General features: G+C 38.0%; 2 protein-coding genes across 3 annotated transcripts in view; both read right to left on the minus strand.

Annotated features, from left to right (window-relative positions):
* LOC137274211 (uncharacterized) overlaps positions 1 to 4,204 on the minus strand; it is a 31,603-nt gene extending 27,399 nt beyond the window's left edge. Inside the window, exons 1-3 of one of the 2 annotated variants that reach the window (XM_067807272.1) lie at positions 4,071 to 4,188; positions 3,905 to 3,984; positions 435 to 539 (exon numbers count right to left, since the gene is read on the minus strand). The gene's annotated coding sequence lies outside the window, so the exon portion shown is untranslated. Of the gene's footprint in view, positions 1 to 434; positions 540 to 3,904; positions 3,985 to 4,070 lie in introns of both variants that reach the window. The other variant, XM_067807271.1, reaches the window with a different exon arrangement.
* Positions 4,205 to 8,783: 4,579 nt separating this feature from the next.
* On the minus strand, positions 8,784 to 25,922 carry LOC137274213 (uncharacterized). Its single transcript, XM_067807273.1, has 18 exons — positions 25,742 to 25,922; positions 22,308 to 23,220; positions 21,657 to 21,807; positions 21,314 to 21,429; positions 20,616 to 20,808; positions 19,944 to 20,083; positions 18,984 to 19,134; positions 18,668 to 18,817; positions 18,298 to 18,429; positions 17,150 to 17,235; positions 16,237 to 16,433; positions 15,431 to 15,577; positions 14,847 to 15,080; positions 13,257 to 13,453; positions 11,735 to 11,851; positions 11,133 to 11,300; positions 10,673 to 10,893; positions 8,784 to 9,648 (listed from the first exon to the last, which is right to left on the minus strand). The coding sequence occupies exons 2-18, from the start codon at positions 23,020 to 23,022 to the stop codon at positions 9,401 to 9,403; spliced, it is 3,363 nt and encodes a 1,120-aa protein (XP_067663374.1). The 5' UTR covers positions 23,023 to 23,220; positions 25,742 to 25,922; the 3' UTR covers positions 8,784 to 9,400.
* Between the last annotated feature and the right edge of the window lie 239 nt (positions 25,923 to 26,161).

A 26,161-nucleotide genomic window follows, 5' to 3' on the forward strand; every position in this document is an offset into this window, starting at 1 on the left:
AAATTTTTTGTCCACGACAGTAGTATAGTCTAATAAATAATGCTATATGCCCCTACATGTGGAAGCCCAATTACCATCAGTCAAAAATGAACTCTTTCAAGTTTATTTTTTTTGTCAACAGTTTATAATAGTCACTTATTTGTAACATGCTATGTACAATTTTGAAAAACTTCATGATTCAAACAACCATGTGTTTTTGCCTCCCACAAGTCTTTCAAGTAAAATTATTTGCATCCTGTTTTGATTTGTACTGAAGTACACAAACTGAGTTGGAGAAAATTCTGCATAAGATTATTAGCTACCATGGAAGCAACTTAGTTAGCATTCAATTTCAAGAGTGATCCGGGTGATTCACTCATAATATGTAATTATCTTAATTGTAATTTGGGAAGAAATTTGTGATTATATTTGACACGCCATAATCATGACAATACCTTGCGAACTTGTAACTTTGGTTGGTGTCAACTTCCTTTTGAGGTGAAGGTGTACTGTAGCAGAGAGCCAGGTTGCTGAACAACAGACACTTGGGATGAAGGATCCTAAAATGGTTGTAGTGTTTCAATATAACCATGATTATGTATGTTTTTAAGTTACAAATCTGCTAAAATTAACACAGACAAACTTTTCATTTACAGCTTTTAGGGTAGTAATGGTTGTCGTAAATGTTGAACTCTGACAATAGGTTGCAAACATTACATTTTCAGACTTACTCCTTGAAGGGACCCGATTGATAAAACCTGTGGCTTGCAAAATTAACTCATTTATTAGAGCAGGGAGCCTATATAGAGAGGGGAGTGGAAACTCCTCGAAAAACCGCTGAACGTATGTCTCGCTTTGTCACGTGACCAGTGGAGACAATATGGCGGCAGCTTAGTATTAAAGATTGAGCTCGGTTCATTTTCAACAGCTGATTACATTCGCTGAGTGTTGTGACAACTCGGATCCTACACGTAGAACATAAGTCACCTGTTCTGTTACTTCAGTTCTAGTCACATATTTGTAATTAGTGTCAGTATAAGAAAATATGTTTGTAGTAAAGTTTCAAGTCGGCATCTTGTAACTCTCTGGCTTCAATTATCGGTACACAGCGAAGATAGACTGAGTTTCGTCAATAAAAGCTTCTTTCACACATTCCTTTATGTTTTAGCAGGAAATTATACCTTTAGTTGAAAGGTATCTGCAAGCAATAGTGATAGTTTTGTGACTTAAAAACATGTTGGGGTTTAATTGGGGGGTGTGAAAAATGTGGCAGATCGCCGATCTGATCTGATGCGCCATTGAAATACTACACGCCGTTGTTTGAAGTGTGTCTAGATATTGCTCAACACCGTCTTTCACATACACCTTTAATTTTTATGAGGGGAATTTACCATCAGGCGAAAGGTGTTTGCTGGTAATAGTGATAGTTTCATAATCTAAAATAAATTGTTAGGACGTACTTGAGGTGTGTGAAATATGTGCCATCTCGCCGACCTGATCCCATCCGCCATTGAAATATTGCACGGCGTTGTTTGAGTGCTTTTGTTTCAGCTTCAAAAACTTCATTCACATACACCTTTAATTTCCATTAGGGGAACATACCATCTAGTGAAAGGTGTTTGGAAGTAATAGTGCTAATTTTATAATTTAAAAAAAATCGGTAGGGTGTTTTTGAGGTGTTGAAAAATGTGCCATCTCGCGGATCTGTTCTGATCCGCCATTGAAATAGTATAACTTTGAGTGTTTCTAGTTATTGCTCCAAAACCTCTTTCACATGCACCTTAAATATTTTTGAGGGGAATATACAATGACCCGAAAGGTGTTTGCAGGTAATATTTATAATTTGATAATCTAAACATATTGTTAGGATTTATTTGAGGTGTGTGAAAAACGTGTCATCTCGCTGATCTGTTCTGATCCGCCATTGAAATACTACACAGCATTTTTTTGAGTGTTTCTAGTTATTGCTCAAAAAACTTCTTTCACACACACCTTTAATTTCTGTTAGGGAAAAAAGTTCCATCTGGTGAGAGGTGTTTGGAAGTAATAGTGATGATTTTATGAATTAAAAAAATAATTGGTAGGGTGTATACATTCACAAGTATTTCATGTGTGTGAAAAATATGACATATCGTTGATCTGATCTGATCACTCATTACTACAAGCCAATGTTTGAATGTGTTTAGTAGTCCTAAAATTCATTTCTTTCAAATACACCTCTAAGTATTGAGGGGAATATTCTATCTGGTGAAAGTGTGAGGTATGACATATCTGATCTGTTCTAATCTGCCATGGATGCCTTTGATGCTTGAATGTTTTAGTTCTGAAACTATTGTTGATATTTGACAAAACTGCAAAGGACTTTTTAACGCTTTGTGATGGTTTTAAACTTTCTGTTTTTTTAGGGGGGAGTGACTGTGTCAGTTGACATTCTGTCCGTATCCATGCAATTGCGCACATGCAGGAAGACATCTGGTCATCTTCATTAACTGCCCTCTTAAAAAAAATAATTTCGACTTTGCCACGGCCGTCCATTTGTCCATTATAGACTGAGTGTCTGTAAGAATGAGAGTGACTGAATCTACAACTCATTAACATGTGCTTAACTTTCCAAACTGTATTCCTGAAGGAAAAAGAAATAAAAATGTGTTCCTCCCTCGTCACATTTTTTCTATCAAAAATTAAAAATCAAAGTCTTACTCGTCACTTTTGAAATGAATGTGCCTGAGAAACATATTTTTATGCAGCCTAAGCATTCCACACAAACAGAAAACCACTGAAACATAATGAGACATTTTAATTGTGTAACAGGTCATTTCACATACATATAATAACATAATAACCTTTAGTTTGCCATTTGGCCATCAGGGCTTGCTGCCACTTGCAGTCTTTAAAGTCTGCATACCCATTTTGTTGAAATCAAACCAATGAAAACAAAATAGTCTTCATTGCAGAGAGTTTCACAGTCCCTACAAAATCCATTAGTGAAGTGTATGGAGCACAGAGAAGTTTACATTAGTTATAGACTGCTGACATTCCTATGCGGCACTGAATATATAATACTATGAAGTGAAACTGGTAGTTATCCTAACATGAGGGATCAAGGATAATTCCTGAACATTAATACAAATTATGGGCACGATGCTAGTTGAAAAGAAATGAGATCTAATTGACAGAAGACCACATGGGCCTGCAGATAACTGAAACTGTTGGCCTGATACATTAACAACCGACGCTGGGCCTCTGGGCTGGCGATCGTTTCGAATGCTGTATCAAAATTGTCACATAAACAGAGAGTCTTTGAACAAGGCAATGTGTAAACACATTCTCAAGTCCTCTCATTAATCCACACATGCATCATTCGGCGACAGGAAGTGTAACCAGCTTGTTGTGACAACATTCAGGGGAGCCTACTCCAATTTACCGAGTATTACTCCGGGAGATGCCGATAGTTTCCGACAGTAAACTGGTTGAAATACTGTTAAGCGCAGCCGATTTGCGCTGAGAACAAACCAAGTCGACGTGTGCAGTGGAGCATGACGAGGCACACGTTAATTAGTACAAATGGTAAGGAAAGCAAGCGAGTGACCAATCCCTGTTATAGAGTATCCCTGATTAGAGTCATCTTTCTCATGCACTGCGCATTGAGCATTTGCAAAATATGGACACACTCTAGGGTGTTGAATTTGATGGTAATTCCGCCTGACCTCATTAAAATCCTCCTTAATTAAGGCAGAAGAGATATATGGTTTGGTATGAAACGCCCCGTTTGCGGTTAACCGTAGTTCAGCTAGCTAAACGTCATGTTCCTGCCAAGGTAATACCACAGTATTCAAATTAAAATGATTTTGTGCGATACATCAAGCCTCTTAAATACTCTTTGATAAGACTTTAAAATATATACAAAATATGACGGTACACATACTTGTATCAAGACTCTTCACACAACACCGTCGGTAAACGGTGCTAAAAGCTGAACGCGGAAGTACCGTAATTTGCCTGAGCCTGTCAACGTGAATGGCAACAGTAAATGTCTTGAAGCAGTGACTGTCAGCTTTTGTAGATTGGCCGGAAATGAAAATAAAACTTACAGCTTTAGTTTACATGTAAGGTATAACCAACAATCTTCACAAACTTGCGAAACAACGTTGTTTCTCCGGTAGCTGCAATGTGTCTTTCCGACTTTCGTCGGCGTGGTGCAACCACAACAAAAGGGGGATAACTCAGATCTTGATTCCGCTGCATGCCACTAGAATTATTCTGTTGTTTCTGTCCACCTACTATTATACGTGAGCATATTGTTCAAGAAACAATTTACGTTTGTAAAATAGGTTCTTATTGGTAGAAAATACACTTGAAAGAATAAATCATTAATTGGGGTGTATTCCCTGGGTCCTCGGTAACATTCCTTTCTGGTAATTTGTGAAATGGTGTTTCAAGAGATCATGTACAGCTGTGTCCCGAAGTAAGAAAAATGGAGTGAGTTCAAAAATTCATCTGAAGAAGATTAATGGAGTGATGGCACCAAGGGGTTTGCAGATTCAGATTTAATTAACGATGGAAACATACATGCACGTCTCGCTAGGCGCAATAAAGGTAAGTACACCTTTCCAATACTGTAAGTAAGAGACAGTTCATAATTTATGGCTAGGAGTGGTGGTGATGACTTAGGGGGGTTTTGGGGTGGTGGTGGTTTCATCCAATTAGTTCTGGGGAGAGGTACGGGGGAAATGTCAATTTTTGTACACACGTTCTTGGGGGTTCTGGTGGTTCTGGGGGTTCAATGATTTTGTAACTGACAAGCAGGTGGGGAGGAAAGGGCGGGGTCATTTACCTTGTACATGCGACTCCATAAAAATCATCATCAAACTATTTTGTCACTTCAGTTTAAGTCAAATAATTGGTATTAGTGTCAGTATCAGGACAGTAGATTTGTAGTAAAGTTTCAAGTCTGTACGTTATAGCTCACTGGCTTCCATTCTCGATTGACCGCTAAGATAGACTAAATTGTGCCGATAAAACCTTCTTTCACACATTCACATAAAACTATCACTATTACTTGCAAATACCTTTCAACTAAAGCTATGTTCTCCTTCTAAAAATTAAACGAATGTGTGAAAGAAGTTTTTATCGGCACAATTTAGTCCATCTTGGCGGTCAATCGAGAATGGAAGCCAGTGAGCTATAACTTACCGACTTGAAACTTTACTACAAATCTACTGTCCTAATACGGACACTAATACCAATTATTCAGTCTAAGTGTCTCAGTGTATTTCGTTACACAGACTGACCAATTATTTGACTTAAACTGAAGTGACAAAATAGTTAACCTATCTTCTACATGTTGGATTTTTTTAGTTGTTACAACACTCAGCGAACTTAATCAGCTGTTGAAAAAAAAACGGGCTCAATCTTAAATACTACGTTGCCACCATATTGGCTACACTGGTTACGTAACGACCCGAGACATACGTTCAACGGCTATTCGAGGAGTTTCTTCTCCCTCTCTATATAGTCTCCCTGCTATAGTTCATTCATTCATTCATTTTAAAATTCCGACTGATACAATAAACTGGCTGAAGTTCTGTTAAACCAGGGATAATCTACAACGTATATACTCTGCATAGTCTCCCTGGTTAACCACAACTGAAGTTGCACTGGGGACGAACCAGGTCACTGTGTGCGTTGGAGCATGACGAGGCACACGTTAAATAGTACAAATGGTAAAGAAAGCAAGCGAGTGACCTATCCCTGTTGTAGAGTATCCCTGCCTTCATGAAGAGAAAATGGAATCATCTATGTTACGAGTTTGACAGTATATCAGGTGACCCTTTATTTCATCAATATTTATTTGTTCAATTACATTCAAAGGTTGTAAAAAATATTCATCTAGATGAACTGACAAGAATAACACTTTTCCAGAAACATGCCAAACCTATGTTAAAGAATCAAAACCACTTATAACGTGATGACTGATCATGAGTGGGATTCTTATATTGGAAACGATATTACTGGAAACATCGGTATGAACATTACAATGAGTGATATGAAAAGGGAAGTAATAGTGAACCTGGTAACTATAATGGCATATCGCTATTGATCGCTATTTGTGTAAAATGGTCACATCTACTATAAACAAGATTATGAATCTAATAAATACCTACGTATGAATCTAATAAATACCTACGAAAACACATTTCTTGCATCTTTTGGAGTCCTTCAAAATAACTGAGTTCTTAACAGCAATTTCGCATTAAAGAAAGTCCTGCTTGTGTAGATGTTTTGCACAGGGACTGTACACCAAAATTTGATTGGACCATTCACCTCCCTGCTAGGTAAGGACCTGTCCATAAAAGATTTTTAACATCTTGTCCTGATTCCATTGCCCAGTTCTTCTATGAAGGTAGACAACCCTTTTAGGCCTGTCAGCCTGAACAGGCACTTTTGTACTAAACATCGTTAACACCTGGGTTACAATATCTCCAAAGCACCTTGTTGCTAGTCATAGGAAGCGACAGAACTAAGATGTTATGTGCATCCTTCAGAAGATCTACTAGGAACATGTTTGTGAACCCAACGGGCCACTTCGATGTCGCTATGCTCACGGTGATGATATGTACACGGTATCACTTGGATTGTCACATTGCAGATGAGGCGGGCTACCAAGAGCTGAAGTATATTATGGAGGATGTTGACATTCGCTGTCCTGATATTGTACAGAATTCCCTTTTGACAGCCACAGCTGATTTGATTCTGTTGCCTTGTCTAATTCACGTAACTAGGCGGAAGTCGCGGTGGCTGAGCGGGCTAGGCGGCTGACTTCGTGTGAAATCCCAAATATGACATATATTGCATGTTGAATCCCATGCAAGTGTACCCTTTCAGACCTGTGTTATAGTGTCTATTTCATGACAGCCATATCGAAATATTTCTAAAGACCAAAAACTGTGTAGCGAGGCCATTAATATTTATTTATCATTATTCAATCTGCATTCTTAATCTTTATCACTACCGCAGAGCACATCGTCTTGTCAGCTACTCCGTTCCTCTTTGTCACTCCCCCTTGGCTGTGTCTGTAATCACATAAACTGTAGAAGGAAGTGCTATTGTTTCTCTATATGTCCATTATTGAATCCTTGCCTGTCCATTGTTGTTAAGAACAGTATATATATATATGTATGCTCACATCTATACTGAATAGGTGGGTGTGGAGTCCGGTATTCCAAATGTCTGTGTAGGGACGACCGCGAGCAAGATTATGACGCTCGATGAAAGGCCCTGGGATTGAGCTGAAAGTCCACTCACCTTAAACGTATACTTGTTTGTCATGTCTTGTGAAACCAACTTAAGAAGTTCGAACTCACCTATGCCTTCGTCTTCATCAACGTATTCATTTGTCTCCATCAGTGTACTCTTCATCTTAATCATGAGCTAATTCTCCAGCCACCGTATACAACACGGTGACACCTGCCACGACTTGTAATGTAACTGAATTAATGTTTTTAACGATGTAAGTTGTTTGGTAAATATGGTCCTAGGTCACGGTTTCTCAAAACAAACTAACTTTTCACTAAAATTTCAGATTGAGTTTGACAATTTCAAACAGCCGAAGTTTTAACCTAAATGTTTGTTTAAAATAAAAACTTTAGTAATCTATCCAGCAATCTGAATTCGTCTGCGTCTGATGTCTGCGGTTAATATAAATTTCAGTTCATTCTAGGAAATGCATTTTCCTGTGTTTTCTCAAATTTGAATAAAAACTCTTTAAGTCAAGTCAAAACCCAGACTTAAATTTGATTTAATTGGGGCCAAATCTCCCGGGAGTATTTTTAACCTTGTGGTCAGCGCATCAACATTGGGGTTTTAAGTTCCCGTACCTCTGTACATGATAAAGGCACACACGTGATCATGATTCATGCTGTCTGCTCAAACATGACGCTGTATTTGTTTGACTGACAACACAGAATTTCTGCAGAACTTTAAAAGAATTTCCACTGTTGTATATAACAATTATTCTTAGAGGTGTTAGTGAGTGAGTCTAGTTTCACGCTGCTCTCAGCAATATTTCAGCTTTATGGCCGAGCATTTGGAATAGATGACATATATCAACCAAGTCAGAGAACTTAGTAGTTACTGAAGATCAATTCTAACCCACCTCCTTATGAGTCGTGTGAGTCAGTAAGTGAGTATAGGTTTCTATGCTGCTTTTAGCAATATTCCAGCAATATGAGGAATTAGCTTCACACATTGCACCCATGTGGGAAATTGAACCCAGGTCTTCACGTGATGAACTCTCAAACCACTTGGCTATACCACCTACCTATTGTTACTTGAGTGCAATTTTAAAAGCACTTACTGTAGTTTAATTGTTGCTGTCATGCATGAACGATCACAGGGCAACACCCATTTACATAGACTATCATACTGTGAAGAATTTATGTTGACCCATAAACTGGAGGCATCGATCACTGAAGCCTTCAAGGCAATCCCTATTAACTGAAGATAACAAACAACGAATAATTAAGAATTTCCCCTATTTACTGAGGATATGAACATTGATGACTGAAAAAATGATCCCCCATTAATGATGAGTAAAAGTCATTCAATAGAAGATAGCATGTGATGATGGGATGAAGAAACCTATGGCCTTCATCATGGTTCAAATCAAGAATGGAAAGACCATTTATTTTGGAGTCCAATATTTTGACTTGGAGCATATACCATTGTCCAAATGTGCTTTGTGAGGTTTTGAGTAATATTTCTGAAAGTTTTCTTTTGAGGATATGAAAAAATATGTACACAGACAGATTTAAACATTTACTTTAACTGTTCATCACATATAGTTTATTATAAGGCAAAAGAACTAGACAGTTCAATGAAAACAAGATATAAAAACATATACAAACAACATCACATTGCAGGTAGTCAGTCCAAACAGCCACTGCTTTCATGCTAACACAAGTATCTGTGTCATTTCCACCAAGTGTATGATGTATCTGGACTTGGTCTTCAGCAAACCATGCTGTGTCACTTAGACTTCTCCTGCAAGCTGAACCAAACATTTCCAAGTCGCATGCTGGGATTCAAATCATGTACGTTCTCATTCATATCCACCAATTAGGTTAACCCCGTCAGCATTCTGACAAGGTAGGGATGTCATCTGTAAGATGACTCAGTGCTAATGATTGTATCATGTGGAATATACATGTATATACTGGTTTACGGGTAATATTGCACAGCCCTACCAAGATGTACACCTATATGCCTTGATGGCAAGTCTGTGACAGTTGCTGGTATTCACAGATGACCTGTCTGTGGCAGTTCCATGTATTAACAGACAGCCAGTCTGTGACAGTTCCTGGTATTCACAGATGGCGAGTCTGTGACAGTTCCTGGTATTCAAAAAGGGCAAGTCTGGTATTCACAGACGTACACCTATAATCCCCTCATGGCCGTCTCTCATAAAGACATGCCAGCCCCTCCTGCCACAATCTGTGTCTGTGACCTGCTCCCAGCCCTTCAGGTACTCCACACAGAAACATCTTGGTCCCGGTCCAAGGAAGGAAAGAATGCCAAGGATCTTCCCATGATGATTGTAGTGGAACACATGCTCCCTGTAGAAGTTGTCTTCACCTCCCTTTTGAACTGTGACTGATACCAGAAAGTCCACTGAAAAGGAGATGATCAAACACAACATTAATTGTGAAGAAACAGAAAATCAGATGTAACCATCAGGTTACGTTCATGATACAAAAGATCTGTCAAAGATGAACAATCCATATCAGTAGTTGTGTCTCAGGTTATGTTCATGATACAAAAGATCTGTCAAAGATGAACAATCCATATCAGTAGTTGTGTCTCTGAATGAGTGAGTGAGGTATAAATGCAGCCTTGAGTAATCATCTATAATCCACTGCGGAATAGGAGGCACACCCTTTCAAACATGGCTAATCAACCTAGGATTACCACTTGTAGGGAGGGTTGTGGGAGTGCCTAATGGTTGAAGCATCCATTCATCATAATGACGACCCTGGTTTGATTCCCCACATGGATACAATGTGCTAACCCCAATTATGGTGTTCAAGATGTGATATTGCTGGAATATTGCAAAAAAGCAGCATAAAACAATACTCACTCATACCAGACAACCTAGATGGAACTATGTAGGTATACTGTGTGAGGGTACTATCAAGGACATGTATGTTTCTGCAACAACACTGGTAAAATCTCCTGCCCATTCCTTGTATTATTCTCATACAGGGAGGGTAGGAAGTACCTATTTTGGTATGAGGTCTGGCAAATTCTGGACACATTTTGAGGTGCTGTCTAGAGTGGTTATAGATGTGATCAAATTATTTCTGTCTTGTTTGTGTTTTGGTGATATTCCAGATAAATAATGTTTGAACTGGCCAAACCAGTAATTGATATCTCATCCCTATCTAATTGAGGACTCATCCTTAATGACATTTGCTACCATCTTAAAGTCACTGAATCTGACCACCTAGTTCTATAGATCACTTCTGGGGTCTATTCTAATTTGTAATCTCAATAATCTCATTGTACTAAATAAGATGAATGATTGGTCAGGGCACAAGATATTAAGAAACTTGCCCCAATATATTAGGGAAACTCCAATATTTTCTTATCTCCCAGTACTGCCAAAACTAAAATGAAGAAGTATTAGAACATTTACCATCTTCTCTGATAGTGTAGACTTCTGTCGCAACCCCAGGAACCAACAGGTCCATCACAACCTCAACAACATGATCTGTGACATCCACAAACATCAACATTGAACCAATGCCAAATGCAAGCCTCGTCTTCTCCTTGATTTTTTTCTGCTCCAGGATCCTGACTGAAGATCCTGGCAAGAAGCTGATGTAGCAGCCATCCTCACTCACCTTAACATTGCTGCTGTAGACAGACCAATATAAACACAGGTTCTATCATGAGTTTCAAAACACACATTCTCAGAAGAAAGTTAAGAGTTGTCATTCTTTAAATTCTGAGAGAACTTTTAGCATTAACTCATTCTATCTGTTTAATGTGAGCATATCAACAACATGTTAACGTGTCATATTGATAAATGTGACTGGTTCATAATATCCTAGCTTCAAAGATGATTGCCATGGTTACAACAGACCAATTCCTACCTGTCTTGTTGCTGTTTAATACTCAAAGTTTGCAGTGTATCAGGACGCAGGAAGTAGATTGTGCTGTCTGTAACAGCCATTACTTTCTGTCCTCCAAACAGTAGACTTCCTATTTCTGGGAATTCCTCACTGAGAAGCTCATCTTGGGTGATTGGGTCACATCTGACTCTGACACAAAGATCAAATCAATTGACATCAAGATCACATATGTCACATCATTGGGCCAATTAGAGAAATTCCTGCGAAATTTCAGCCATCACATAAACTACAGCTACTTGTTGCCCATAAAGATGAGAGTTTGCTTATTTGTTGTTCACCTTCAAACTCTACAATGTTCCAGCTATATGTTGGTGTCCTGTAAATAATCCAGTCTGGATTAGTGATTGATAAAATCTATGTGTTTTGGGATTGAATGTCTTGCACTCAGCCAAATAACCTGTTGGATTTACCAACCAAGACTTCTTTATCCTCTCATATTTAGTACAAATTAACACAACCGAACTAATCACCTGATCACAATAATGGCAAATGTTTGCAGTTTTTCAGGCAGGAAGGAAAAGTTAATTTCAGAAACCGTCCCTTGCAAACACTTCTGTACCAACCTGAGTTTGTCAGATGTGAGTCCATACAGTTTACTCCCAAGGACATGTGGTGCCACCATTTGATCATCTGAGATGGTTTTGAGCAGCTTTCCTTTCTTTCCATATACATACTGCTTCCTGCAATACACAGAGTGTAATGGTTATGCTTTAAAAATCACATCTAATGCTGCATTACCTTGCTGTTATTTGAAAACATTTCCATCAATTATGTAACATGCAATCTGTGTGGTAAACAATCTTACTACAATCAGATGCTTTACTGTCCTTACATCTTCGTGAAGACCTAACAAACACTCCATAAAATTTTAAATTCTGAAACTTTCAGCTATAAAGAAAGACTTCATCTAAAATATAAACATAAATGAATAAGTTCCAATGCTGATAGGTGAGTAAGGAGCAAGCATACACTCTGAAATGTCATATTATTCACAATATTAAGAAGTAGACATCCACAACTCTTGCTTTCCTTATGCATTTCACTTCTAAATGCCTTTCAAAGATATTTCCCAATGCTAAATAAGAAAACCCATAATTTTTTACTTGTCATTTATGAGAATTATGGCATCTTCAGTCAAAACGTCCTAATGTTTTGTACAAAGTTATTAAGGGTCTTTATAAAAAATTCAGAAGAAACTGACCTAATTATTAGCTGATATTAGTGGCATAAGAGCTCACATCTTTTCTGTGGTGACCAGACACAGTCCGATGAGGCTTCCATCGGAAAAACCTCTATGTTGACGTATTAAATCTGAACAAACATTATCTTTATCATTGACTGGCAGTCTGTAAATAATGAAGTCTGGACCACACAATTCAGTGATCAAGAGCATGAGCATCAACCTAGACAACTGTGATGCACTGACATGTCTCAACCAATCCTGTTAGTGGCCTCTCACATCAAGCATAGGTTGCTGAAAACACATTTTCAACAAGCCTAAAGTAAGGCATTTATGATAAATGAATCCATTTTCTCATAGCAGTATTTAGTTTCAAAAGCCATAATTTGGCTGTTGTTGCTGTAAACGACAGTGAGGTGGTGCAATGGCGACCACTTCATGGATGATTTTGCTACATTTTCTGTAAACAATGTTGAATGAAATGTTGAATTAATTTTAACAAACAGATCAATGAAGTAATGTTTAAAAAGCTTTGCTGCTGCACTGACATCTTTCATAGTTGCGGTAAAATTCAAAGTAATAAATCAGAAAATAATTGTTTGATGTATGCAGAGATTCGAAAAGACGGGCTGGCATGGGTCATTTTGCACATTAGAATAAAAAAATGACTCATGAAGATTTTGAAGTTTACTACTGATACAATGGCAGTGGCCCATTCTAAATTCAGAAAATGGTCAATAATCCTGAAAAGAACCTAACATCCTAGTTCTCTATCCCAATCCCTGCGTATGACCCTTTTATTTCATTCTTAAGAACACTTTACACCAGACATATTGAATCTCACAGTCACTAATAAAACCATGTTATATCCTTAACTATCTACAGCCATCCGTATGATTGAGTACCTGTGATTCTTATACTCTTTTAGCATGCCCATGTGCCACATGATATCATCTGGAGGAAGGCTCCTGTGTTTACTGGTCATCTTAAGGGAGTGTATGCTGGACGCCTGGGGATCATCAATGCGGTCACAGAAGTCATGAGAGTGTTCTGTGGTCACGAAGGGTTGCATAAAGCTTTCCTTACTTGAACAGTCTACAAACTGTTAAAAGGAATAAGATTCAAAGTGTCATCATCCTTATGTTGAAATCCATATACTAGAGAAAACAGTTTTGTCATTCATCTGGTAAAGGAGTACAGGAAGTTCAGAATTTATGGCTAGAGGGCTCGTGATGATTTTAATGGAGAAGCATGTAAAATATGAATGGCCCCCACTAAAACTTATGTAGAAAGTGAGCGATCTCCTTGCACGTCACGTACAGAAGCAATAACCCAGAAACCCCTACGCTCTTTCCCATAATTTTAAAATATCTATATGTACAAAATTGCTGCCACCCTAGCCCCACCCTCAACAATGCTTATGTACAAAGTTGATGACAACCCCCCCTCCCCCCTCACCCCACCTCCAAGAATAAAAATGGGTGATCCCCCCTTAAAATTATCATGACCCCACCCACCACAGCCATAAATTATGAATGGTCTCCTGTATATACTTCAAAAGGTTGTGTTTCTCATAATAATAAAACATGACATCCATCCTAATTCGTATCACCTTTAAATGCCATTCAAAGACCTGAGGGCTCACTAGGTCAAAAAGGTGTAGCCAAAAACATCAAGTCCCCATAAATCACATCCTTGATTATGCAGTATATGTAATATTTATTCTGTAAGGGTGAAATAGTCTTTGTAAATCTACTTAGGCTTGAGGTACTGTAGGTATCTTCTTATCTCAAAGTAAATCTAAGACTGGATCATCAATCTGACATATAATGTCTCTTGCACTTAAGTCCACTCAAACCCTATTACCTTGCATGAGGTTTAATAACCCATGACTCACACTCAACAAGAGTAAAAAAGACAAGCACCAAATGTGTCAAGACTTAAAATAGTAATCGATATATACCAAAAAACCTGAATCAATATATAATCTCATGAATTGTGTATTGTATCATGCAAAACATGCATGACATCTGTATTATTCACGATGTCATGCATGTCATCAGTCTCTTGCTTAACAGGCCAGCATATAAGCAGGTTGCCATTTAGGCCACCATCTTAGAACTTAAATATTGCCCTGTGTGGGATTTGTCCTGAGACAAACAACAAAGACTGTCAGGAAAATGTGTCATGGCTGTGTTATTCACTTTGCAGAGTTTCATGTTACTTGGTGTAATAGCAGCATATCCATCCTAGAGGGTTTCACCAAAGTAACCATCTAGAGCAGCAGGCTTCTTTCCAACATTAAGCTAGTTAATATCAATGAATTACCGATCAAAACAGTTCAAACCTAACTCAATTGTCAGTGGTAGGTATATGATTCTATCAGATTTCATTAAGTCTTGACTCATTTTCTGTCCCCTGACAATATTACTAAAGTGGTTTTTTGGTATAAAGTGGGGTATATAACAAACTTCTTTTCTTCTAGGTGAACATACCACTTGAATCCTCTTTGGTGTATAGGTATCATAAACTGCCAGGTAGACAGTGTCTCGGTAGGCAAAGCACTCCTCAACCACCAAACTGAAACTATCTGGCTTATATTTGTAGGCTGGCTTTCCACCTGGGTTTTCTGCTTGTATTTCTTTCTTGGAAAGCTTTCTTCTTTTGTCAGACTGGTGAGTAAATTTGAGAATCTTCTCCCAGAGGCGATTCTTAACCTCTTCTACAGTCTGGAACAATACAAAAACCAGCAAGTGTGATGTACTGACACATACTTGTATTGCATTAGTGGAATTATGATATGATAATAATGCAACAGTTTATTTATGTTTGAAGGAACTGTCCATGTTTATGTTACTATCACCTTAATTCTCCTTATACACGGTGTTTAATCATTTGTTGTGTGACAGGTAGTACATTACACTGGTCAGTGAACTTTGGTTATCGGAAAATCCTGTGTTGAGAACTGACACAGAATTAAATGAAGAAATGATGCATGGTTTAAGTTAAACAATAGTGGCATATGGAATAAATTTACCATACTTATTTAGAATTCTTTTTCAAGGAAAAGAGGACCCACTTGTTGACACATGCTGTAGCCCTCTGCAAAACAGTACTCCAAGGACATCTTCATCTTCTCCTCCCAGACAGCACCACCTTTCTCACATGGAGAGGGATTGCGAAACCTGCTTGAGGTCTTTGTGGCTTCAATGGCTTCTAGGGCTCTCTAGAACATATTTTAAAGAATTCTGAAGTTAAACACATACATGAGATTTTAAACCAATGATGATGAATGTTAAAAAAAGGCGTTTAACCATTGTTTCCACATTGGGAGCAAAACTCTTTGTCTATATAATGTAACTGTTTCCATTTGCAGTTGCAGGCTAATTTTAGTTTGGCTTGTGTAATGAGTGAGTGAGTGAGTTTATTTTTACGCCGCACACCACAAAATGACATGCTTAACAGAGGTTGATAGTGAGTAAGCATGTTTGGTTTTATGTCGCTTTTATCACTGTTCCACCAAAATCACAACTAAGGACACCAAAACTGGGCACAAGACTACCCCACTGCCCCCTTATATGCTAATGAAAGAACTACCTACATCATCAGTTCAAATCCTGCATACCCCAATTTCATCCAGCAGTGTGCAATATGGGGAATAGAACCAAGATCCTCGAGGTGACAAGTAACTGTCTTGACCACTAGACAACCTCACCATGACAGATCTGATAACTGAACTTGAATCATAATCTACAACACAATCTCGGGAACAAAAGTGTGGAACAAATATTTCCACCACATTTGGTGTTTTTAGCAAAACGGTTGTTGCCAGTCAAGTTGCTGCCACCTGATGGTAAGGCTAACCTTCTGATGATTTCAACTCACCTTCTTACATACAACCTTCAAAAAAGGTATAAGATCAAGTCTGACACCTTGATCTCCTGGCCCTGTCCAAAATAGGGTCAGTTGTTGTGCAACTGGCGTTGATTTAATATCTACCAGAGAGTAGTCAGGACACATCAGATGGACCACTGTGTCAGCATCACGATACACCTCTGTCAGTGTTGGCACTATGTGTAGTCCTAGGTGAGACAAATAAAGAGCGAATTGTTTCCACACGACAATAAAACACAATATCATCAATCTTCGTGTTTATATGAGACAGTGTTTCAGGTAGAGCTGCTGCAATAACCTTTAATGATACACAGGTCTATTTCTATTTGCTGGTTTACTGAATACAGTGAAAGCTGTCAAAATCGGAAGCACTCCAATCCAGCATGCACACAATATTGTCACAAGGATTTGGTGCCAGCAGAAACTACCCAATTCATGATCATTTACATATCCTCTGATGTGGCATCAGTCTATTGCATATTTCAGCACAATAAAGAACTCCCAGCTGACTGTTTGCACTAATTAATATGATCTAAACCAGCATCTGGTATCTCTGCTCTCCTTTTGATTGGCTGAGAGGCTGAACATGTATAATCAACAAAGTGGATTACCATCTGCATTAGGCTAATTTATGCTGCCTGATAAAAGGAGCATGGATAAGCATTAGGCGAATTGTCACTTGCTGAACTTATCTCAAACATCACCAAAGGTGTTACAACAGCAGCCTTTGTTACCTGTGACAGTTGTATTTTACGACACATGGCAGATCATTCTCTGGTTGATAAGGGAAAAGTTCTCTAAAGCAGCATGCCATCTATACAGGCATTTTTGTCCGGTTCCAAAGAATGCTGGTTTAGAGGGTTTACAGTGTAGTTGATCTCTTTCAAATGACCGCAGCACATACCATGTCTGTGTACTGGAGCATGGGCAAGTGGTGAGTTATTGAAGGAATGCCACTTGGTGGTCAGCCCTGATGTGTGAAGGTGAAGTCTGAAAGTACAGGCAACAGTGTTCACTGCATGGGACTCACCATTTCCTGTTCACAACAGCTACCACAATTTTGTATTTTCACAATCTTGGAAGTTTGGGAAGTCAAGTGGATAATTGTGTTTGCTCATCACACCACAGACCAAGGTTCATGTCCAAAAATGCTTGAAGCCTATGGTTGAAATATTGTTTGATTATTGCCATAAAGAGTACACTGAATCACTAGTACTTTCATAACAGGAATGCTTCTTTAAGTCTTGTCTTTGTGAAGCATCATTTAAAAAAAGAACAGTACTTTTAGAAACATTATACCTTACCCTCCACTGAATGGGTTTACTAGATGGTGAAAATTTAATCAATGTAAGGACCAACAGTCCAAGTTTACCCTGTGTCAGATTCAACAGTTAAAACGTACCCTCATTCTCTTCCCATACAGGTTGCTCCTGTCATATATTGCTGCCTAACCTCTGTTCTAATAAGGCCCTTTCATGGTGTTCTGGATTCATGATTGGTTGCAATCTGATTTATTTGTCCAATCAGTCATGTTGTTTCAAAAGTGATAATTTGCAAGCCTCAGTACTTTCTGTATGCTTCCTGAAAACTAGAACCTCTTCCCCTGCAAGATGCGGAATTGTTTTGTCAAGACAGAACCCAGATATGTAATTGTGAATCAATGTGTGTCTCCCTCTGATACTTTGACAACATACTAGCTAGCCATTAAATGTCATAAGTGTCACATCAACCAAAAAAAGTTTGGTGATTGATTCCTGCACTCTATATTGCACTAGTTTCTGCTTTTCACTTAAACATGAAATACCGAATCTAGCCTTGGCTATTTGATAAACTAACTCCATGGTGGCTGCCATACTGGATCTAAGTCGATGAAACACGTGATTTGATTGTATAGAAAGAAGGGAGATAGTTTGTGTTGCGATTTTGGCCGCAAGAGGATTTTACGAGAAACAACACATATAGCAGAATCAGAACAGAGGTTAAAAAGGAAGATATGTCAGCAGTAACCTCTGTGGTAAGAGAATGGTGTACAGATCTACAGTCAAGGTTTACCCTGTGTAAGGATCCAGGTTCAGGGCCCTCATAGGGGGCAGCAGCATTTGGAGATCAGCTGTGATGAAGCCAGCATCTGTCCGTCTCAGATTCAGGTCTGTCATGGACTGATAGTCCCCCTCAAAGGAGTTCCTAAGAACCAAATTGCTTTATATTCAACACCTTGAAATATTTGAAAATAGCAAGAAATGAATTTAATGGTTGTTGTTCACATATCTCATGGTTCTCATGTTACAGACCTTATGTCTACTGGATGCAAAGATATGATCTGAACAGTTCAGTAACTATTGAAAAAGATTGTGAGAGACTCTCTAAATTAGAAAAATATATTATCATGACATGTAGTGTCTTACAGACATTGACTTCTTACATGCTATTGACAATCCGAGGATGACCAAGCTGTGTCCTCCATATGACCTTGAGAAATTTTGGAGTTCCATGTTCAGCAACATGGTCAAGAACTGGCTGCCATGGATTGCGTTGATTATCTCGCCATGTCAGTGGCATTTCCACCTTTTCTCTATCAAGAATGAAGGAAATCAAAACAACTAATGAAACAGTATAATAATCAAACAATTTTAAGCACAGTGAGTGACAAGGCTGACTGACAAATGTTACTTTTTCATTAACCCTAATAAAATATTTTGAAACAGAATGTCAGTAATTGGATTATCAGTTATAGTTACTTGAAAATGAGAGTTGAGAATGCCCTTAAAGACTTCTTTCCATCTCCAAGCAAAGCCATCACCAGGGACAGATGGAGCAGGAGGAATTCAAAAGAATCCACCAGTCTCTCTATCAGCTTCACACAGTATTCCAGACAATCCTGAACACTCCCTATGGACAAAAGCAACAGTGTATAGACAGTGACAGGTTACCTGAGTACCTGGGATATGTAAATATTTTTCCATAACCATGTTTTGAATAAAGTACCTTGAACCATTTCATCCTGTGACTGATAAATTACTGTTAGTCTGATACATTACATAAATTCATTGAACCAAACTAATTCAACCATCAGAGAGAAAGAGAGAGAGTGGGTGGGTGTGGGTTGTTTGGGGGGGGGGGGGGGGGGCTGTTGGAGGGGGCAAGGGGTATCTCTCTCAACCAGTTAAGTCTGTTATAGTTTCATTGACATTACTGCCAATCACCAGGGACAACATTGTCATATTGAACATCAGATGTTTGAAAATCAGGTGTTAAACAAAACAGATTAACCACAACCCTTAAATTTAAGTTCCGCAGAGCACAAACTACTTTTGTTTTTTGAGTCGTGGCAGTTCATAACTGATGACGAAAGGGGGGGTTGGTGATGATTTTACAGGGGTCACCCATTTTGTTATGGGGAGGTAGGGGTGTCATCAGTTTTGTACAAATGTTCTAGTTCATTGATTTTGTAACATAACAATCTGGGGGTCTCTTCCTTTGTACATCAGTTTTATGGTGGGGGTGGGAGGGGTCACTATTGTACATGCAACTCCATAAAAATCATCATCACATGATCAAATAATATTGTTTTAGTTTCTGAGTCACCATAAGGGAAGGGCATAATTGTTCTAAATAAAGCTGTAACAGGTAGCCAGGGTAATGCTACCTAAGGTCTGAATATTTTACCCATCCCTTGTTCAAAGTTTTATCCAACTCACCTTGCACTGTTCCACTGTGGAAACACAGAAAGGACTCCACAGGCTTGAGGCTGGATCTCTGAGGACACCTGGGATACAGGAACTTCATAGCTCCTTCCCATGCACCAGCTGCCTGGGTGGCCTTCTCTGCTGTCATCACTCTATCAAGGAGAATGCAACAAAAGCTTTCATTCATACGTCATGTTTTCTTGAATTCAACAGTATACACAGACAGGTTGCACAAAGGTTATTCAGGAAAGCTGGTTCAGCTAGAGATGTGCATCTTCTATTTTGCATGCTGTAGAAAAGGTCTGTTTGGGAATTTGGTACAGGTATACATTGCTTGTATTAGCTTAACATGATAAATTAACTGTGAAAATGCATATTTGAATATTTGTAATATCTGGCAAAATAGCCCTAAATATCCAATTAAAATCATCTTGATATTTAGGCATGAGAAAATCTGTCATAACAAGCGTTCACTGTAAGTTTAGAGACTGATCTGAGCACAAAAACACATATTGTCAATGTCAAAACATGCTTATACTGTGTATCTGTGTACTGATATTTGTGATTAGGTTTGCCTGGTGTTTCAATGACCATATTAAAGGTACATAGTGTATAAGTGTTTAATGACCAATATGGCTGCCTTGGAGGTGAATTCACAGAGCAACAAGTCTGGTGTAGTCCTACCCTTGATCGTACACACTGGCCATCAACATGAACTTTTGTAGGAGAACTGCCTTATCCTCCCACTGCAGCCTTGACCTCCACATCACAGAGTCAGAGGCTTCCATGTACAGCTGCTTTGCTTTCATTTGTTCCTCATTCTGTGCGTACAAACGTGCTGCCTCGCACAAGAATACAGCTCTGATATTTTCTGAAACTGAAAACACAATGTTATTTTATTGCTTTTGTAATGAGGTTTTCTGCTAGTGAGTGAGTTTAGATTTATGCTGCACTCAGCAATATTAGAGCTATAGGTGGCGATCTGTAAATAATCGGCTGCATGGAAGTTATATTCTTGTTTCTAGCAGGTTTTCAAATGGACCAATCAATTTACAAAAAATGCAGTTTGGTGGTCTCATGTAATTTTTAGTGATGAACAAGGGAATATTAGCTCCATGACTTTTGAAATCAGCAATAATTAGATTTAAACTTAAAACTTGGCAGTCTTCTCACTCTAAATGCAAAATGAAGTAAAACCTTTCACATAAAAGTTTGGTGAGGGTAAATTATTTTGTCTTGAAGATATCCAAAGGGACAAATAGATATAAGGTCTAAAACTGACAAGACTGGTGGTAAACACTAAAAGGTGACATTTTGTACAAAATGTGAATGTAGATGTGGTGGGGCATTTCATGTAGACTGTTGAGTATGTTAAACATTACCATCTTCAGTCTGTGCAACACGCAAAAAACATTCAGCAGCCAGTTTGATGTTTCCCCGAGCCCAGAACACATAGGGCAGCGCCTGATCAAAGAAGATATCAACTACAGCTTTGTATCTGAAACAAGAAAATATAATGCAGTGCTTCAACAAAGCAGAACACATTAAGCAGTGCTAGATCAAGAAGACATTCACAGCTGGGGACAAAAAAGAATAAGACATTAGTAAAAATTAGTAAAAAAATCTGACTTACTAATGTCTTATTCTTGCCATTTCCAGTAATGCTACAGTATGTACATATTCCTGAAAACCAAAAAATTCAAACTGATCAAATGTTACACCTACCTTTTTCGCAGGTTTTTCCTTACAGAGTTGACCATAGTATCTGTGGCTTTCCTAATGAGCTCTGATTCTGAGCTGCACTTTCTGTAAGCATTATGGAGAAGTCCTAGAGAAACATGCTGAGGTACCATCATCTCTATCAAACTCACCACCACTGTCAAACACAATGTTAACAACTATTAACAACAAGCCAGATCTGGGGACAAACTTTACCTTTAAGAGCAAAATGATATTGTTTACAAATGCCCTTTCAAAACCAAACTGGCCAAGAGCTTAATACATTGTCTGAACTGGTACAAATGTTTTTATGCATGGTATCTTTCATTGTTTGTTTACGTGCTTGATTGTTTGTTTGTATAATTGTTCTTTCTTAACAGTCTGCACCAAGTAATAACATTCAAAGCATATGATGGCAGTCTGCCTGTAACAGAATATGGACCACACAATCTAGTGATTGACATCACCTGCATACATCAATGCAATCAGGACAGAATGATTTGTATTAGCCATTAGTCAGCAATCCTAACCAGCCAATCACTTTAGCTGCGTTAACAACAAGCATCAGTCGCTGAAGACCAGTTCTAACACGTACTGACATTATGAATGGACTTCATTATATCAGTTACACATTGTATGCAATTCACCTGGAGTTACCTGATAACTGACAAAGAGGAAAACACTTGACAGTTTCACCCCAGTTCCCAGCAGGGCACTTCACTTGGTTGATGTAAGAAAAGGGGAGGATTGAAGTGCATTCCCCGTCAACATATTCTCTATATATTGATTCAAATGCATCATCATTCCAGATGTTTCTTGTTCTCAGTATCAAGTCACTGTATCTTTTGATGGTTGTCGCATTAACTGCATAATTCTTCAATGTTGTCAGCATAATTGAATCCTTTTCCAAAAAGGCAAGGAGATGATGCTGTGATGCAAGTTGAATTCTTGTAAAGGATTGGTCTCGCCTTCTCTCATACAAAATATGTTTTATGGGACTAGGCATGTTGCTTATCAATTGTTGTTTCCGACGAAAGTGCTTTGTTGAAACTGAATGGACACACAGTTCAAACAATGTCAACACACTGCGGATGCCTGGTCTTGAGGTTTCATCAGAATAACCAACAAGATCTTCAAGTGCAAAGTCAATGTTTTCAACGGTTGTAAATGGGGCATCATATTCTGCATAATGTGGCAACAAATGTCTTGCTCTGTTATCCTGCCTTTGCTCTTGTGCCATATTTAGAACTTCATTTCCTCCTATGTTGGTCTGGAATGAAACGTTGTCAATGCTGTCAAATATACTGTTTGCATTGTCAGAAAAAACTGAAGCTGTTTCACTGCAAGAATTGTAGTTTGTAGACTGATTCATATTACTGTCAGATAAACTTGTTCTTGATTTTTATACATCACTGTCACTGGAGTTATCTCCCTTTGTTTCATTTTCAAACGGATAATTCCCATCACTGCCAGAGTTTAGGATCTCGTGACATGTTGTCCCTGCAGGTTCTCCGTTGGGATCGGTGTTGTCTGGTCTCTGCTCCTTCTGGGGTACCTATTACATGGGAGTCTGAGAAACACAAGATTGACAGGAGTGTAGAGTTGTGGAACAGAAACAAAAATATATATTTTAGGGAGGATTATACAGTGCTTCAATTGCAAAGGGCTTAAAGGTCATTATAACTAATAACATAAAATTGTAATTTTCACCCTTCATTTCTTATGGAGCCCTTATAGTTAACATATATAAGGACTGTTTGATAGTCCAAATACTTCCAAAACATTTGTCATTAGAAATGAAATCCTGATCTGAAATACTGTCTTGTCAGTGCATGTGCATCATTCGCATATTTACAGACAGAAAATACATACTGTAAGAATCAAAAACAAAAATTGCTCCAGGATATGCTACATATTATATCAACCAACAGACCCAGTTATAAATCTTTAAATCCTCTAAAGCAATCCTGCTGTATGTATTGTATTTATCAATCATTTTCAACCTCTCGAACAATCCTGGTCTATGGGTTATTCGAATGAGAAGCTGAAAAAGCTCATGTTCCATGAAAACAAGTCTTGGTACATGTGTCTTTATGATAGCAATGATATTTAGATGGCATTTAAATTGAAGGATAACTTTGGTCATTTTAAAGGCACAATGCCACACATTCTACAACATTTTTGCCTATATACAATGTATCATAAATTGGGGCATATGCACTCACTTTAGCTTTCTACTGATGCAAATAAAGACTTATTATCCCTTACAAGCTGTCTGAAATCGAAAATTGAAACTTGAGGATAACGGCTTCGATACAGAGAACACTAGCCAAATTTGGAATGTGAACATTTGCTCCGTATATCGAAAACTGAATCATGCTGTGTTGCTGGTGTTCGCCAAAATGGTTTCAATCACAAAGTGTGCATATGTTTTTGTCTAGGACTGAGTTCTGTCTTCAAAGGAATTATAGGATATTAGTAAAGTGCACTTCAATGGACATAATTCTATGGGGTTCACTTGAAATAATGTTTGAGCAGTTGAGGATGCGATTTAATGTTGGTTTGATTCACTGTTGTATTAATTCATTCAAACTTTATAATTTAATATCGTAATCTCTAAGCATATTAATTTTTTATAAACTATATGGTTACTTACCTTCCCTGAGGGCTGATTGTTTGCATTATTGGGAAAAATGCATTATTTATTGAACAGGTGGACGCTGCAAAATAGTGCCTTTAAGTTTCTGTTTTCTGTTAAATATAATGCATAGTCACTTTCAGCACCAAGAAACAACCAGAATTGGACAGTTGGTACAAACGAAGATCTGTACTCGAACTTGACTTGGGCAGGTTCATGTCCAAATGACCCATAACTACTGACACCTAATCAAATGGATGACTAGTACCCCAAAAAGCCAAGCCATCCCAAATGAAAATATACTGAGGGAAACAAATAAGGGAACATTCCTATATTTATTCTCAGACTTCCTCTCAAACCACTATTCAAAGCTGGCGATGAAAACTGGAAATTATTGAATTTAGGAACACTTGAATTTTACTGTGTTCCAATAGTTGTGTCTCTAAGTATATTTATGATTAGAAACAGTAAGTAACTTTGTTTGACTTGTATGTCATATAACAACAAAAGAGTCTTTTAGTTCCTAACTGTGTCATCTTCCTCATACATTGACAGACTTCCAAGAAAGCAGTAACCTTTGGGCTGACTTAAAATATCAGAAATATCTTCGATGAGAGAAACTATTAATTATTAACAACACCAAAATTGGGTATCAATAATATTGAACATACACTACTGAGATGAAAGTTCACATTTACTCAAACTATAACTTTGATTTTTTTTCATGGGCTGGCTTGGGTAAATATTCAGGATGGAGTTTTGTTTGTAATCTCAGTCCATATATATTAAGACTTGCTAGTGATGTGAAATATGCATATTTCTTTCTGATTTTGTATGCATTTTTGCACAAAGTTACTTTTCCAATATTTATATTAAATCAGCTGATTTTCAGTTAACGAGTATTGATCACTTATGGCCAATGGCAAGTAATCTAAATACTAAAGTAATCTAAATACTAAAACAACAATATGCCACCAACACAATGCATATTTAGTGTGTAAAGTTAAACGTGTAAATAGAAGAAAATTCACAAATTACTGGTATCATCAACTGCACAGAGGCTTGTAACGCTGAAAACTGCCATCAAGGTATATATATTGTTCCAAATGGGGTATTACTACTATAAAAAGGTCATAGTAGTAACACCCCATTAGGGACAATATATACCTTGATGGCAGTTTTCATCGTTACAAGCCCATGTGATCAACTGCAACTAAAGAATGAAATGTCGAGTGAGCAATTGACATGTAGAATTAATTATTTTTTCAAACATAAAAAAGATCTTTTAATCTTTTAATTTTTATTTCAAATACATGTTTTAAGTATGATAAATGAAGTTCAGAAATATATCATAAATGAACGAATACTGCAACGATTTTTGTTCACAAGCCTTGGGAGCAGGAAGTCTAGCAGACGAAATACTTGTTCGCCTTGTGTTTTAGACAGTGTATACCTTTTGCAGACTTCGTGAGACGGTGTCATGCGTCCTTACTGCTGTGTGCCCGTCCTATGTGTTGCCATGTATATGCAAAGAGTTAAATTTGAAGATGTGGTATTTCTCCAGGAGGTGAAATCCACCCATATTTCGAACATGTGATTTCCGATGTTGCAACAACAAATGGGAAGTAACTCTCATCGTGCTGATTTTGTATACCGCTAAAGTGATCAACCCATGCGTGTTGCGTGAGTTTCAGTGGGGAAACTTTAACAAATTGTAGATTATCCCTGGTTTCACGCATTTCCATTTACACTCACGCTCTCAAGCCATTCTTACACGGGTACAGAGATAGCCTAGCTAGTAGTGCCTAATTTTTGGTTTTCACCCAACTCAGCTTCTAACAAGGGTTTCATCCTGGACCTGATCGGGGTCCAC

This window comes from Haliotis asinina, chromosome 2, assembly GCF_037392515.1.
Source record: "Haliotis asinina isolate JCU_RB_2024 chromosome 2, JCU_Hal_asi_v2, whole genome shotgun sequence".
Classification (NCBI taxonomy): domain Eukaryota; kingdom Metazoa; phylum Mollusca; class Gastropoda; order Lepetellida; family Haliotidae; genus Haliotis; species Haliotis asinina.

What these genes read in the sequence shown, in the direction of transcription:
- LOC137274213 (XM_067807273.1), bottom strand. Translation starts at nt 23,022, where the DNA reads ATGAATCAGTCTACAAACTACAATTCTTGCAGTGAAACAGCTTCAGTT. An exon ending in GCTACAGCATGTGTCAACAA is followed by an intron (nt 15,081 to 15,430) that starts GTGGGTCCTCTT and finishes GTATTGTTCCAG; the next exon opens with ACTGTAGAAGAGGTTAAGAA. An exon ending in AAAGAGTATAAGAATCACAG is followed by an intron (nt 11,852 to 13,256) that starts GTACTCAATCAT and finishes TGTGTATTGCAG; the next exon opens with GAAGCAGTATGTATATGGAA.